The 13,877-nt window shown below is 35.7% G+C and overlaps 3 protein-coding genes across 4 annotated transcripts; 2 read left to right on the forward strand and 1 right to left on the reverse strand.

Moving 5' to 3' along the window:
• Positions 1–415: 415 nt before the first annotated feature.
• On the forward strand, positions 416–6,115 carry cimap1b (ciliary microtubule associated protein 1B). Of its 2 annotated transcripts, none has more exons than XM_058751780.1 (8): positions 416–762; positions 1,297–1,404; positions 1,912–2,115; positions 2,352–2,453; positions 2,535–2,656; positions 2,724–2,864; positions 3,214–3,310; positions 6,075–6,115. In XM_058751780.1, exons 2-7 carry the CDS (start codon positions 1,302–1,304, stop codon positions 3,304–3,306), a joined length of 765 nt encoding a protein of 254 aa, XP_058607763.1. In that variant the 5' UTR covers positions 416–762; positions 1,297–1,301; the 3' UTR covers positions 3,307–3,310; positions 6,075–6,115. The 2 variants fall into 2 exon arrangements, with proteins under 2 accessions (XP_058607763.1, XP_058607764.1); XM_058751781.1 differs by lacking the exon at positions 6,075–6,115 and having other exon boundaries at positions 416–582; positions 680–762; positions 3,214–3,328.
• trim35-30 (tripartite motif containing 35-30) lies at positions 3,480–9,274 on the reverse strand. The gene is given in 8 exon segments (XM_058751779.1): positions 3,480–4,104; positions 4,107–4,487; positions 5,194–5,312; positions 5,396–5,418; positions 5,937–6,167; positions 6,256–6,351; positions 7,067–7,531; positions 9,167–9,274. Coding segments are annotated over 7 exon segments (1,413 nt in total). The 5' UTR covers positions 7,472–7,531; positions 9,167–9,274; the 3' UTR covers positions 3,480–3,946.
• On the forward strand, positions 9,226–13,729 carry rabl2 (RAB, member of RAS oncogene family-like 2). Its single transcript, XM_058751782.1, has 8 exons — positions 9,226–9,756; positions 9,851–9,880; positions 9,977–10,056; positions 10,154–10,233; positions 11,181–11,292; positions 11,396–11,493; positions 11,826–11,909; positions 12,010–13,729. The coding sequence occupies exons 1-8, from the start codon at positions 9,656–9,658 to the stop codon at positions 12,085–12,087; spliced, it is 663 nt and encodes a 220-aa protein (XP_058607765.1). The 5' UTR covers positions 9,226–9,655; the 3' UTR covers positions 12,088–13,729.
• The last annotated feature ends 148 nt before the right edge of the window (positions 13,730–13,877 follow it).

Genomic DNA, 13,877 nt, shown 5'->3' on the forward strand with positions numbered 1-13,877 from the left:
CTAATGTATTGTGATTTTTTTTTTAAATCTCATTTTAATACATTTTTATTTATTTACTAAGTAAGTGTTTAATTATTTAATTTAGATATTTTGTTATCCAGTGAAATGATATACAAACATTTCTAAGTGTCTTAAGTCCAAATAATTTTAGTTTTTGTTTTTAGCAGCCTATATAATGGTCGTTACTTTGAAATATTGATTAATGTGTTTTATAAATGTTTTAAAGTAGTTTATTCTGGTCTAAAGACGGAGGAACTTAATACAGTAGGTGTGTATTAAATTAACATTTGAAATATCTCTAAGGAGAGCACTTATTGAATTTGGTTATACCTTAGTTTGTTTAATAATTAATAATACCGCACGGATGACTGTGGATTCGCCTGCAGAGCCACTGGAATGTCACTCAAAAATGACATCAAAGAATCACCATGGCGACGGCGCCATAGAGATTCAAAAGAAACAATTATAAACAATCAAAAACAGTCGTTGCAGCTGAGGGACTGATTAGAGCTCTTCGCGAGCAACATTTTAACTTTTTTTTTTACCGTTTTATGTCAATAACATCGTTTTTTTGCAGATATTGTAAGTGGCATCGTTTTGTTTTAAGTTAAGTGTAACTTACATCTAAAAATAATTATTTACGCACTGAACACAATCTAATAAGCGATAACATATTAAGGTGGTTTTAAACGAGTATTCTTTCAAAACCTGGCGATCGAAAGTCTATTAAATTCACCAACTTTTTAATATCTTGCACTTAAGGTAAGTTGCTATTTTTACTTCGTTTGCTGTTTACATTTATGCTTTTTGTTACAGTTACGGAGCTGTATGCTAATTTTATTTAAATTAAATTAAAATATTTAGCATATGCCTACACTTGACAATTGTCGTGGTAATGTGTTAGATAGTCTAATTGTCATCACTTCCAGAGTAAGGGTAGTGAAGGCTACTTTGCATCATAAAATGCTAATATTATTCATATGTTGTTATTTTATTTAACACAAGTATTTATTTAATTACAAGCAGTTTTGCCCCCAGTTTCACAGACAAGGCTTAAACCTATTCCTAGACTAAAATGTAAGTCTGAGCTGTTTCAATTGAAAGAAACTTGCACTGATTGATCTTAAAACATGTCAGTGCCTTTATTTTGTGTCACGGTGCACACCAGTAATGTTTTTTCCTAAGGCATGTTTGTAAAAATTACTTAAATGTCCTAACTGAACAGTGGCCTAATCCTGGTTTAGTCTAAGCCCTGTCTGTGAAACCAGGCCTTAGTAATTATTTTTTTCCCAACAGATATCATGGAAGTATGGGTTGGTCCTTGGAAGCCCCACAGGCCAAGGGGCCCCATTGCTGCAATGTATAACAGTCCAGGGCCAACATATGCTCTGCCAGGGGCAACTGGTACACACACACACACACACACACACACACACACACACACAATTCACTATATTAGTGAGGACATCTTATAGACTAGACAATGGTTTTAAATATTAGATTAATGATATATAGCCAAGCCTGACCGGAGCCCTACCCATAAAGTTAACCCTCATAGAAACCTCTGCAAATCAGCAGATTTAAAAATTTGACCGCTTTATGAGTCTTTTAAACTTGTGAAACCATGTGAAATAGATGTGAAAACACTTTTTTATTTACTTTTTTATACCGTTACAAATGATGACATCCTGAAAAAGAAGGTTCAGCTCTCTGGGCACAAATTTGTCCCAAAAATATTAAGTAGGTACATACATAAAATTGACAACAAATACACCCGTAAATCAGGAGCAAAAAAATGTGGTAAAAAGTGGGAGTGATTCTGGGGACCAATGACAATTTCTAAATGTTATTTTTTAAAATGATAAGCTATTGCCCTGCCATGACTTTGAGGGATTTCTGTGCCCTACACAGGAATGAACAACCATGACCCGAGGATGCAGAAAGGCCCAGCGTTTAGCTTCGGCACACGTCATCGTGACATGCAGGCCAACTTTTCCCCAGGTCCTGGATACCTCATTCCCTCCAACATCACCCGGGTGGGTCGGGATGGAACCCCCGTGTACTCCGTCTATGGCCGACCTAAGGATATTCAGCCCTTTAAAACCCCTGGCCCAGGTCTTTTTACACAATATAAACAGGCTTTGTAGCTGTACAACAAGGTTCACTCTTATAAGAAAAGGTACAAAACTGTCACTGGGGCGACACACTTTCTAAAGGTACTAACATGTAGCATTTAGAAGCAAAAAGATGTACCGTTTAGCTTTTGTACCTTAGAACAGCCCAGTGACAGCATTGTACCTTTTCTCTGTGAGTGTAGAACAGATTGAACTGGATTTTGATTTTTCTTTCAGGCAGTTATTCCCCTGAAAACGCAGCAAAAACCATCTTTTACTCTTCCCCTGCGTTCTCGCTGTCGGCAAGGACTAAACTGTTCCGTAACGATCAAACACCAGGTAGATTTCCACAGATCTACATAGCAACACTACTGGAACAGGTGCATTTCCTGTGACTTTCATGCATTCTCTTGTCTCCAGGTCCAGCTGCATACATGCTTCCCCCAGTATTAGGGTCGAGAGTTGTGAATAAAGCATCTGCCCCAAATGTCTTCTTCGGCGGTCGTAGCGCAATCGGCAGCTTCCATGAAGATCTACGGAAGGTGCGGACACATCATTTTACAGTATTTACCTCTACATTTGCAAAGATGATAACATTCCTTTTCTCAGACTCCAGGCCCAGGGACCTACCATGTGGTGGATTCAGGTGTGTACAAACACAAGGCCCCTGAGTACAGCATGACCGGACGCAACTTCACACCTGGAGACACTACAAAGACACCAGGACCTGGAGCCCACCATCCAGAAAGGGTCTGTACCATGCTAACACATATACAATACCATTTTATACTACTATTCTATACTATACATTTATAACATTATTACAGATGACTTTTGTTACAAATAAACTTTCTATTAATCAAAGCGTTATGATGGTGAAAATTCAGATTTGTCATCAGAAATAAATTAAATTTTAAAATATATTCAAATAGCAAACAGTTCTTTTAAATTGTTATATTATTTCACAATACTACTGTTTTTACTGAATCTATAAGATACTTTTTTTTTTTTAGTTTCTAACTTCGGGAATGCTCTCTACTAAAACTATTTAAATAACTTGAATTAGTACTAAAATGGTTCCCTCTGTCTTTCTCCACAGGTTACTTTCACAGGAATCAAAGCTCCCAGCTATTCCTTTGGAATTCGTCATTCTGAGTACACCGCTCCTTTAATTGTGGATGCAGCTGATTAAACAGGTCAATTCTGTTAAACAAGCTAGTCTGTCGTATCAGGTCTTAATATTGCTAAAACACAACTTGAAATAATGGTGTTTCAGTGAAAAAGGCTCCAAGATGCAATAATTGTCCTGTTGCAACAATATAAGAAATAAGCTCTATTGCAAAACGAAGTGAACCAAGTCTACCTACAATACTAGCATTTTAACACATCACAGACACAATCTACTAGTCCTGGGTCTGATTCCACCTTGTCGAGTCCGAGTCAAGTCCAAATCCTTAGAAGTTCAAGCCCGTGTTCATTCATATTTGCAGTCTTGAGTCCAAATACCCCAACTCTACAATCCATACACAGAGGTTGTTCCAAAAGATAGGCAGCGAAAACAAATCATTAAAAAACTAGTTATACAATGTATAAATTCTCTTATGTTCACCAAGGCTGCATTTATTTTGATCAAAATACAGTAATATTGTGAACTATTATTACAATTTAAAATGACTGTTTTCTATTATATTTTAAAATGTAATTTATTTCTGAAGGCAAAGTTGAATTTTTGCATGCCAGCTCACTACGTTTTGGAATGGCATAGAGGTGGCAAACAGCACTGATGATTACTGTGTAAATCAAGAAAGAAAGTAAATCTTTGAATCCTGGCTCTAAAAGTGTGCTTCCACAGCTGTCTTTACCGGCATGATCCTCATCGGATGTTTCATACAGTGACTATAAAAGTAAGGGAACACTCTCTCAGTGAACGTGTGTTTAAACACATGCAGACCGATATTACGACCCGAGTCGGTGAATGTGACTTTGCCTTGTCCCAGTCCAGCTGCACCCTGATCCTCTGAATTCGCTGGGTGACCCGTAGAAGGGTGAGGATCTCTGGAGAATAGCCCTTCCCGTATTTACCGTTGCAGAAGCCCACATACCACAGGCCCGTTTTGGAGGGGGTCTGTCTGTGTTTGTATGCGGACTCTGTGATCACTCCCACGGCCCAGGCTGTGCTGTCGCCCACCTCGACGTCCCAGCAGCGAGTCCCCGAGTTAAAGCCCTCAGACCCTAGAATGCTTGTGTAGCCGTCGAATCTCTCTGGGTTTGCTGGAAGCTGTTGGAAGTGCTCGTCAGTGTAAGTTATACTGGTCAGATCATCCGACACGAGCAGATAAGGATGGGCGGTGTTGGGGTCAAAGGTTAATGGGGCTGGAGGGAAAGAGACAGAGATGTATACTCACTCTTAAGACATTCACACACAAAGTATTTTGCTTTGAGAAATGCAAGACACTGGCAGTGGAATGAGGGAAAAAGCTAATTCTTAAACTTCTTTAAACTTGAGTGCTGCATTCTTAGAACTATGGAAGTCCGTTTCTGCCATAGAATAAAAATTTACTTTATATCTCACAATTTGGACTTTTCTTGTTTTTCTTTTCTTTCTTTTTTTTTTTTGACATTCTGAGATACAAACTCAGAATAAACTCCCAATCCAAAAATCAAAACTCAGAGTTCTGACTTAAAATCTTGCAATTCTGACTTCCCCTCAATTCTGTTTACATGTCACAATTCTGATTTTTCTTTCTTTTTTTTCTGAATTCTTTACGGTATATCTCAAAATTGAGTTTATATTTTACAATTCTGACCTTTTCTTCTCAGAATACATCTCACAATTCTTTTTTTTTCTGCCATTAATAAAAAATAATAAAAAAGGTAATTTTGACATTTTGTCACACTTCTGACTAATTTTCTTGCAATTGCAAGTTTATGTTTCACAATTATTTTTTTTTCTCGCATTCTGACACATTCTGTGTCTGCAGTTTTTCAAAAGCAAACACATTCTGTGTGAATGGCTCCCAACTTTTAAAATGCATCTCTAGCCATTGTGTTTTTTTCATTCATTCTGCTCAGTACTCACTGTATCGGACGTTGGCTTGTAGTTTCTTCGATACTTCAAAGGTTATGTTACCCACATGTTTTGCTACATTGATGAGCATTCCTGAAGGTTTGGTCTGATCCCGCATTGTACACTTTGTTCTGAAACAACATTTAGTCAGCCAGCACTGATGTGGGTTTGGGTTCAAAACCAGAAGTTAAAGAAAGAAAAAAAAACTTCTCACCTTTCAGTTGTAGCCTTGTAATTCTAGAAATAATGTAGATAAAATCAGAAAGATTAATCAGAAAATCTACCAAAGCTGCACTTATTTGACCAAAAATATAATAAAAACAGTAATATTATGAAATATTATTACCATTTAAAAATAATTGTTTTCTATTTTAATACATTTTCAAATGTAATTATGTGTCATCCTTCAGAAATCAATTTAATAGGCTGATTTGCTGCTCGAGAAACAATACTTATTATCATCAATGTTGAAAAGAGTTGTGCTGCTTCATATTTTGTGGGATTTAAAAAAAAATAAGTAGAAATGAATAGAAAGTTTAAAAGAACAGCATTTATTTGAAATGTAAACTTTTTGGGACGTTATAAATGTCTTTAATTTTGATCTGTTTAAAGCATCCTTGCTGATTTTTTAAAATTACATTCTGCAATTTTTACTGAATATAATGGAAAAATATGCATTTTATTTTGATCTTTTGAAATAAAACATCATAAAACATAATTTTATAAATCCAGAAGCCAAACCAAGTGCTTCTTACCACAAGAAATGTGAAGTCATTCCTTCTCAGCTGTTCTTCGACGGACTCAATAATGTGCGAGAGAGATAGCATCCCTGATCTAATCTCCTCAATCTTCTTTTTAATTATCTCACTCTTCTGCTCTTCTTCTTTCCTCAGCGCCGTCATCCTGGCTGCCTCTTCATCTTCTAGAAACTGGTGAAGCTTTTCAAAAGCCTCCTTAATTTTAGTCTCAGTGTGTTGGGTCTGTTCCTAAACACAAAATATCAGCAAATTCAGGCTGAAATTTCCATACAGTAGTTAAACTGTGACAATGTTGAAATATCCTCCCGTTACTCACCTTAATATACTCTCCTGTTTCATCCCAAGACTGTTTAATTTGTTCGTAGACTCTGAGTTTCTCCAGAAAGGCCTTTAGTTTCAGCTGGAGCTCTTGCTAACAAATGTTAGAAAGTGAAATGAGACAAGTAAAGTTGGGGCAAGTTGTTACTTTTTCAAAGTTACACTATTTCAGCGTAGGGATATTTTTTTTATCGAGCATGTAGAATATGTGTGTTATTTTAGTATTATTTATATAATGTTATATATAGAATATTTCTATTTTGAATTAGATTTTATTTTTATATTTGCAGTTTTAGTAATTTTGTTTTGTGCTTTTTAAATTTTTATTACTTTTTAAAAATATTTCTGTATTTCTATATAGCTTTAATTTTGTAATGCAATAGTTAGAATTTATTTTATTGAATCTTTATTTAAATCAATGACTTTTTAACTATAATACACGCACACACACATATATCAGATGTTTTAGCATGATGATTTTCCCAGCTTTGTTTACTGATGTTAAACAGGTTGTTTGTTACAAACCTGCATATCCAAAAAGGATCAGCAGTGTCCAGCTTATATTTGATATTATCAGCAAGTTCCCATGAAACTTTTGTTTCTGTAAGTTTGAGAATGTGTGTCATATAAGGGTCGCTAGTGTGCTAAGACCTGTTTGACAAGACAGCTTTCATATCTCACCCATTTCCAATCCATTAAATCTGACAATCAGTGAAATCTGACTAAAGTCCACAAGCTGGTCATTTCAACCAAGCTATTGACTATTGTTTCAAACTGTTTCCATACAATCTGACACTCTGAGCTCTTACCCTGAGGTCCTGCGACGCGTCTGCTGTTGAACGAATGCGGTGGTTCTTATGCGATTTGGCATTTCTGCATTTCCCACAAGCTAGTTCTTGATCTTCAGTGCAGAAGAAAGTAAGAGGTTCTCCATGAAGACTACAGAACTCCGCCGTCTCTACGGGAGGCTCCTGAGTTGTTTCTTCTCTCATCAGATCACACATGTTTCTCAGCACAATGTTTATAGGTGGGTTAGGGATGGAGGACACGGTTCTGCAGATAGGACACTCTTGAGTTCCTCGGCGGTTCCAGAAGGTTTTCACACAGCTGTTACAGATGCTGTGAGAGCAGGGCAGGAGAATGGGATTTCTGAAGATGTCACAGCAGATGGGGCAGTAGAAATCCTCATCTGTAATGGACAGTCTACAGGCCATTTTGCATTAAATGCTTTAGCTAGTTGTGTTTCTCTGGCTCTCTCTGTGTGTCTGATCCAGCTGTCAAAGAGCACAAGAGTGTCTCTCAGCTCAGCTGTGTTTACATCCCAGACACCTGCAAATCAGGGTGGAGCCATAAGAGCAAAGACAGCATTTCATCAGAACTATCTATCGTCTAGTGTTCTATATTTCTACAACACCCTATTCATTTATTAATTTCTACGACACCATATTAATTTCAATAATTAGATTTAATAAACTTTATTCACCAAGTAAAAAAGTACAATTACACACACACACACACACACACACACACACGCTCACCAAGCCTGCATTTATTTGATCCAAAATACAGCAAAAGCAGTAATATTGTGAAATATTTTTACTATTTAAAATAACTGCTTTCTATTTTAATATATTTTAAAATGTAATTTAATCCTGTGATTGAAGCTACATTTTTTGTATCATTACTCCAGTCTTCAGTGTCACATGATCCTTCAGAAATCATTCTAATATTTTGATTTGCTGCTCAAAAAACAAAAAAAAACAAAACAAAAAAAAACAAAAAAAAACAAAACAAAACAAAACAAAAAAAAACAAAACAAAACAAAACAAAAAATATTATTATGTTGAAAACAGCTAAGTAGTAAGTTTTTTTCAGGTTTTTTTTGATGAATAGAAAGCTCAAAAGAACAGTGTTTATCTGAAATAGAAATCTTTTGTAACATTATAAATGTCTTTATCATCACTTTTGCTCAATTTAAAGCAAAATAAAAAAAGTAAAAATAAAAGAAAATAAATAAAAGAATTCATTTCTATACCATTTATATTTCAGATAAACACTGATCTTTGGATCTTTCTATTAATCAAAGAATCCTGAAAAAAGGTATTCAGCTGTTTTAAATATTGATAATAATAATAATAAAACAATTTATTAATTTTGTTTTTTATATGTGCATACATTTGTTTTTTTCTCCTTTTTATAAATAGGCCTATATAAATAAATATTTTAATATTAATTTTCATTTTTATATTTCTGTAAAACTTTAATTTCAGTTTTAGTTTTTAGTAATTTTAGTACTCCAACTTATTTATTTCAGATAAAGTTTTCAATCTAATTTTTCATTCTGAAATCATTGTTCTTTAGCCTTTTGATTTGAATCTAGTCATGAACTCACTGACCTCTGTGGAAAAGAAGAGAAGACTTTTATCATAATGTCTAATAAGCAGACCTATATACAACAGTTTTTCTGTTCTGTTCTGTGTATTCCCATCTCAAGAATGTGACCTAGACAACATTCTGTAACGTGCTGCTGCTTTCTCACACTCAATAAAGTAAGATTATTGTGTTTGATATTACTGACAGGCAATTTGTCAAAGGCAACGAAGACATTCAAGGAATTATTTCTTGAATTTGTTTCCTAGAAAGCATGAATATAGGTCAAAGTTTACCCCTACAGAATTGAATGATAATTTTGAAAAATTATTATCACGTCAAAATAATCACATTAGAATGAAGACGTTATTACTTAATTTAATTAACCCATTTTATAGTGTATTTTTAGTATCATTATTAATATTATTAGTAGTAATACCAGTATTTCCTTTCTGCCAGTTTAGTTGTGTTACGTTTAGAACAATCATTAGAATAAAGCACTTTAAAATTAAAAAGCGAAATTGAAATGAAACAGGCACCTTTAATGACAGCTCGGCGTTTACAGGGAGGCCCTTTATGGGTCCTAGCGTTGCTTAGAGACGCGTTGTTGTCGTGAATGGTCAGTGAATTTTCTGGAACCAAACCGAGGATGTTTTTCTCGTCTATAATCCAGCCGTGAATGCAAACAAACTGTCGACGAGCGTTAAATAAATCTGCCTGGGATTGTAAAACAGTATTCTGCCGTAAATAGTGATTTAGCGGGGTTAGTTTGATAGCTCGGGTTCCAAACGCGCTAATCTGCTAACTAATTAGCCAGCCAACCAAAGCGAGATTCGGACGCGCTCGGCGTATCTCTGGGAATATAAACTATACGTTTTACGGTTTATTGCCTGTAAAGATGAGCTGAATGCCACTTTTAGAGTTGTTCGTGTGATGGAGTAAAGCAGCAGCGGCTGTCATCATCATCTAATCCCGCGGCGTTAAGAGGCTCAGTGTTTAAACTCCTGCTGCTCTCTCTCTCTCGCGCGATGGACGCAGGAGGCATTTCTGATCTGGACCTGGACAAATATGACGCTGATGAGCAGGTCAAGATCATCTGCCTCGGAGACAGCGCTGTGGGCAAGTCCAAGTATGTTTAATGTCTTACTGCTCTCCTGCATTGAAAAGGCGTTTGCGTGTTTTTTTTTTTCTTTTTTCTAAAGGCTTTGATGATTTCTTTTCAGGCTTATGGAGAGATTCCTTATGGATGGATAGTATCCTTTGACAGTGTTGTTTGATGTCAGTACTATGATATCTCTGTCTGTATGGTTCTTTCTGAGAGTTGTCAGGTTCTTAATGTATTGTGTCAGTCGTCCTCAGCAGCTCTCCACATACGCTCTGACTCTCTATAAATACTCCACCACTATCAATGGGCAGACTGTCCTGGTTGGTAAGTTTGGAATGGAAGCTGTTATTCTAGTGTGTGATAATGTAACAATGGGCTCCATTGGCTTTTATGCCAACTGAAGCTGTTCATCTGCATACAGATTTCTGGGATACTGCAGGACAGGAACGTTTTCGAAGTATGCACCCGTCTTACTACCATAAAGCTCATGCCTGTATCATGGTAAGAGAAACCACTCTGTCTTATTTTAGTGTTACTATTATGATATTTATCACCCTCATGCTATTCAAGATGTAGATTGGTTTGTTTCTTCATTAGAACAGATTTGGAGAAATGTAGCATTCCATCACTTGCTCACCAATGGATCCTCTGCAGTGAATGGGTGCCGTCAAAATGAGAGTCTAAACAGCTGATAAAAACATCACAATAATCCACACCACTCCAGTTCATCAATTAACATTTTGTGATGTGAAAAGCTGCGTGTTTGTAAGAAACAAATCCATCATTAAAGTGTCTTAACTTTAAACCATTGCTTCTGGACAAAATGAGTCTTTAATCCATTTGAATGCTTTCCTGCAGAGGATCCATTGGTGAGCAAGTGATGTAATGTCTAATGTGAAGTATAGAGTTTGTCCAAATCTCTAATGTAAAGTTTCTCCAAACCTGTTCCAATGAAGAAACTAATGAGGGTGAGAAAATTTTCAGGGTGAACTATTCCTTTAATATTTTTAATAAGATTAAATTTTATCTGTTTTATTTTAAATTGAAGTCATTTTGTTATGTGCCTCGTGCTTTTATCATTTGTTTAAAAAAAAAAAGCTTTACATTTATTTCAGTTTTAGTAATTTTAATATTTCAGCTTAAATTTATGTTGTATTTTAAGGCAACATTTTTAAGTTAAATTGTTTTCATCTAATATTTACACTTTCAGTTAACTAAAATAATTTTTGACAGATTTAGTTTTAGTTAACAATAGCTACACTGAAACCACTTGAATCAGAGAAATACATCTTTGTATGCCGCTGTAGTTGCAGATTAATTACTATTTTAATAAAACACACTCACAATGCTCCTCTTTTTTTACAATTGCCTTTTTTGTTTTAAAGGTTGAGGTTAGGTTATGCTTTTCATAAACAGTAGATCTTAATTAATCAGATTGCCTTTCCCAGGTGTTTGATGTCCAGAGGAAAATCACATATAAGAATCTCCCAATTTGGTACAAAGAACTGCGAGAGTACCGGCCAGAGATTCCCTGTCTGGTGGTCGCTAACAAGATTGATGGTAAATTTGGCATGTGAGATGCCAGATAAGAGCATTATTAGCCAGTGTTACGCTCTGCATGTGTCTTATCTTTTGTTCTTTTGTGTTCTGCTCTCTTTAAAAGCTGACATGAAGGTCACCCAGAAGAATTTCAACTTCGCTAAGAAACAAGGTCTGCCCTTTTACTTTGTATCTGCTGCTGATGGGACCAATGTGGTCAAGGTGAGGATGGAAAACTCAGGGAGAGTGTCCCTGATTCATTTTTTATTCCTCTATATTTTCGTATAAAACGTGTTTTCATCCGACAGTCCGTAAATTCCCCAGGTAAGGTGTCTGACTATGTGAACTGATTGTGATCCAGTTTTTCATATTAAAGTCAGTATTTTCCCTGTACATTGTCATTTATGTCATTGCATATGACAGGACTGGAGTTTTTTTGTCAAGTTTGGTTTTTAATTTCCAGGAATGGATTAAAAAATATTTAGATGTGTATTTAGGGTTCAAAGGACGGTGTTCTTCAAAGAAAGTTTTAATGTTGTGTAAATGTTCCACAGGTGTTTAAAGATGCCATTCAGATGGCTCTGTCCTACAAGAGGAACTCCAACGACTTCATGGATGAAGTCATGAGGGAGCTAGAGGTGTGTGAGCTTCTCCTGTACGAGTGTATGTGTGTGTTTGAAGGGGACTGCTTACTCTTCATGCAGTTTACCGATTGATATTATTCATGCTATTTTGCAGAACTTTGATTTAGACAGTAAAGAAGAATCATCTGATAAAGACGAGGAGACTCAAGAGGGAAAACCGGACTCGGCGTGATCACGTCACATCCCTCGTTCTCTCATTCTCCTCCTCCGCTGCTCCTGCACTGGTACTGATGAGTTCCTCAGATCATGGCTGTCCTCCCACCGTCCTGAGCAGCAACTCTACCTCACACCACTCAAAGTGTGTGTCTGTTCATGAAATAAATTATGATTCTGTGAATGTACAGCTGATTGATCTGATGATAGAATCACAATACACTCTGAACTCAGATTTGATACAAATTGTGCAGCATGCAGATTTAGTAAAAAAAAAAAAACTTTTAGCACTCTAAAGAGACTCTGTCTGGAATGTGAAGCTTTGTGCCGAATGTAACATGAAATATTTTTTTAAATCATTTTTTTTAAGTGTAATATTTTACAACAGTTGCACATTTCAATTAACAATTTGTGATGCTCACCAGTATCAATAAACTACTTGATCTTTGTACAAGGGTAGTTGGTTATACTGTACTTTAAAACATTCATGTTCCCTTATACATTTATATTAATGCAAAATTTGATGTCCACCTTATTTGCCAATTGAACAGATTTTTATATTAAAGCGATCTGCTGCAAGCATATCTGAGCGCAGGATAAGACTCTCCTCAGGAACGGATGAGAAGACAGCCATGACACAAACTCAGTGTAGCAGATGAATGTGTTTGTCTGGATGTGAAAACCAGAGCAAAGAAACAGCAGCGACTGCTCTGAATGATCACTGACAATTACAAACTGCCAGGTTACAGTTCAGGCTATGAAACACTGGCTTGAAATGATAAACTTGATAATGTGCAGCTTTCAATCTTTGGTAAAGTGTTCCTGTGCCACGTCCACATGCAGCTGTCTGATGATCTGTCCAGTGAAACTGAGGAAGTTCAGGAGTGACTCGTGAAATGTCAAGAACATGCCTGTCACGTTACAACTATATCAAAACCCACAATTTTTTTTTTTTAAATTACTGATTGTAAATGATTTCAGTTTTAAAGTATTTGTTTATCATAGTTGTCTTTCTAATGAATGTAATTTATGCTGATTTTAAATAATCAAAATTATGTTTGGGTAGATGTTTATCATGTGTAATTGTCATAAAAACGCAAAAATTGTCCTAAAAATATCATGCTAAAATAGACACATTTAGGCAGTTTTCTTAAGCAAAAATATATATTTGGAGTAAAATATGACCCTGATATTTCTTCACAAGGTTCCCCTTTAGAGACAAGAAATAAATACTGTAAAGAGCATTTAATCATATTGCAAAAACTGTGAAGTGTTTTTACATTTTTTTTAGATTACTGCTTTTGGTTTGTGTTTTGGGATGTTTTGCACAAGTGCTTTATATATGGAACATGCATCCATGTTGGTGAATTCAAATAGAAGCAGCTTTGTACTCCACATGAATGTGTGTATCTGAACTGGATACAACCTTTACGTCATTAGAAAAATGTTCTTATTTCTGAAGCCTCTGGTGTTTTTATGTTATGTACACTCATTTGTTCTGTATGCAGAATGTGTTTCATATTAAAGGAATATAAACAAGTGAGATCTTACATGTAGCATCATTCAATAACTCCACGAACGGGGCAAGTTGACAAATTCATCTAGCTTCTAACAGAAAATTAACAATGCATGAAAAGTTGCTAGTTTTAAAATCAAAAGTCAACCAGTCCAACACTCCTCAACACTCAAAACTGAATTCACATGAAATATAAAGATTACAAAATCAAATATTCTTTATGTGAAATTCATTCAAAATCAGCATTAGAGCCTAAATTAGAGAAACCGAGTGAAATCTGCAAGCGACACCCA

The sequence above is a fragment of the Onychostoma macrolepis genome, chromosome 18 (genome assembly GCF_012432095.1).
Source record: "Onychostoma macrolepis isolate SWU-2019 chromosome 18, ASM1243209v1, whole genome shotgun sequence".
NCBI classification, from domain to species: Eukaryota; Metazoa; Chordata; class Actinopteri; order Cypriniformes; family Cyprinidae; genus Onychostoma; species Onychostoma macrolepis.

What these genes read in the sequence shown, in the direction of transcription:
- rabl2 (XM_058751782.1), top strand. Translation starts at nt 9,656, where the DNA reads ATGGACGCAGGAGGCATTTCTGATCTGGACCTGGACAAATATGACGCT. An exon ending in AGCGCTGTGGGCAAGTCCAA is followed by an intron (nt 9,757 to 9,850) that starts GTATGTTTAATG and finishes ATTTCTTTTCAG; the next exon opens with GCTTATGGAGAGATTCCTTA. An exon ending in TGGGCAGACTGTCCTGGTTG is followed by an intron (nt 10,057 to 10,153) that starts GTAAGTTTGGAA and finishes ATCTGCATACAG; the next exon opens with ATTTCTGGGATACTGCAGGA.
- cimap1b (XM_058751780.1), top strand. Translation starts at nt 1,302, where the DNA reads ATGGAAGTATGGGTTGGTCCTTGGAAGCCCCACAGGCCAAGGGGCCCC. An exon ending in TGCTCTGCCAGGGGCAACTG is followed by an intron (nt 1,405 to 1,911) that starts GTACACACACAC and finishes TGCCCTACACAG; the next exon opens with GAATGAACAACCATGACCCG. An exon ending in CCGTAACGATCAAACACCAG is followed by an intron (nt 2,454 to 2,534) that starts GTAGATTTCCAC and finishes TCTTGTCTCCAG; the next exon opens with GTCCAGCTGCATACATGCTT.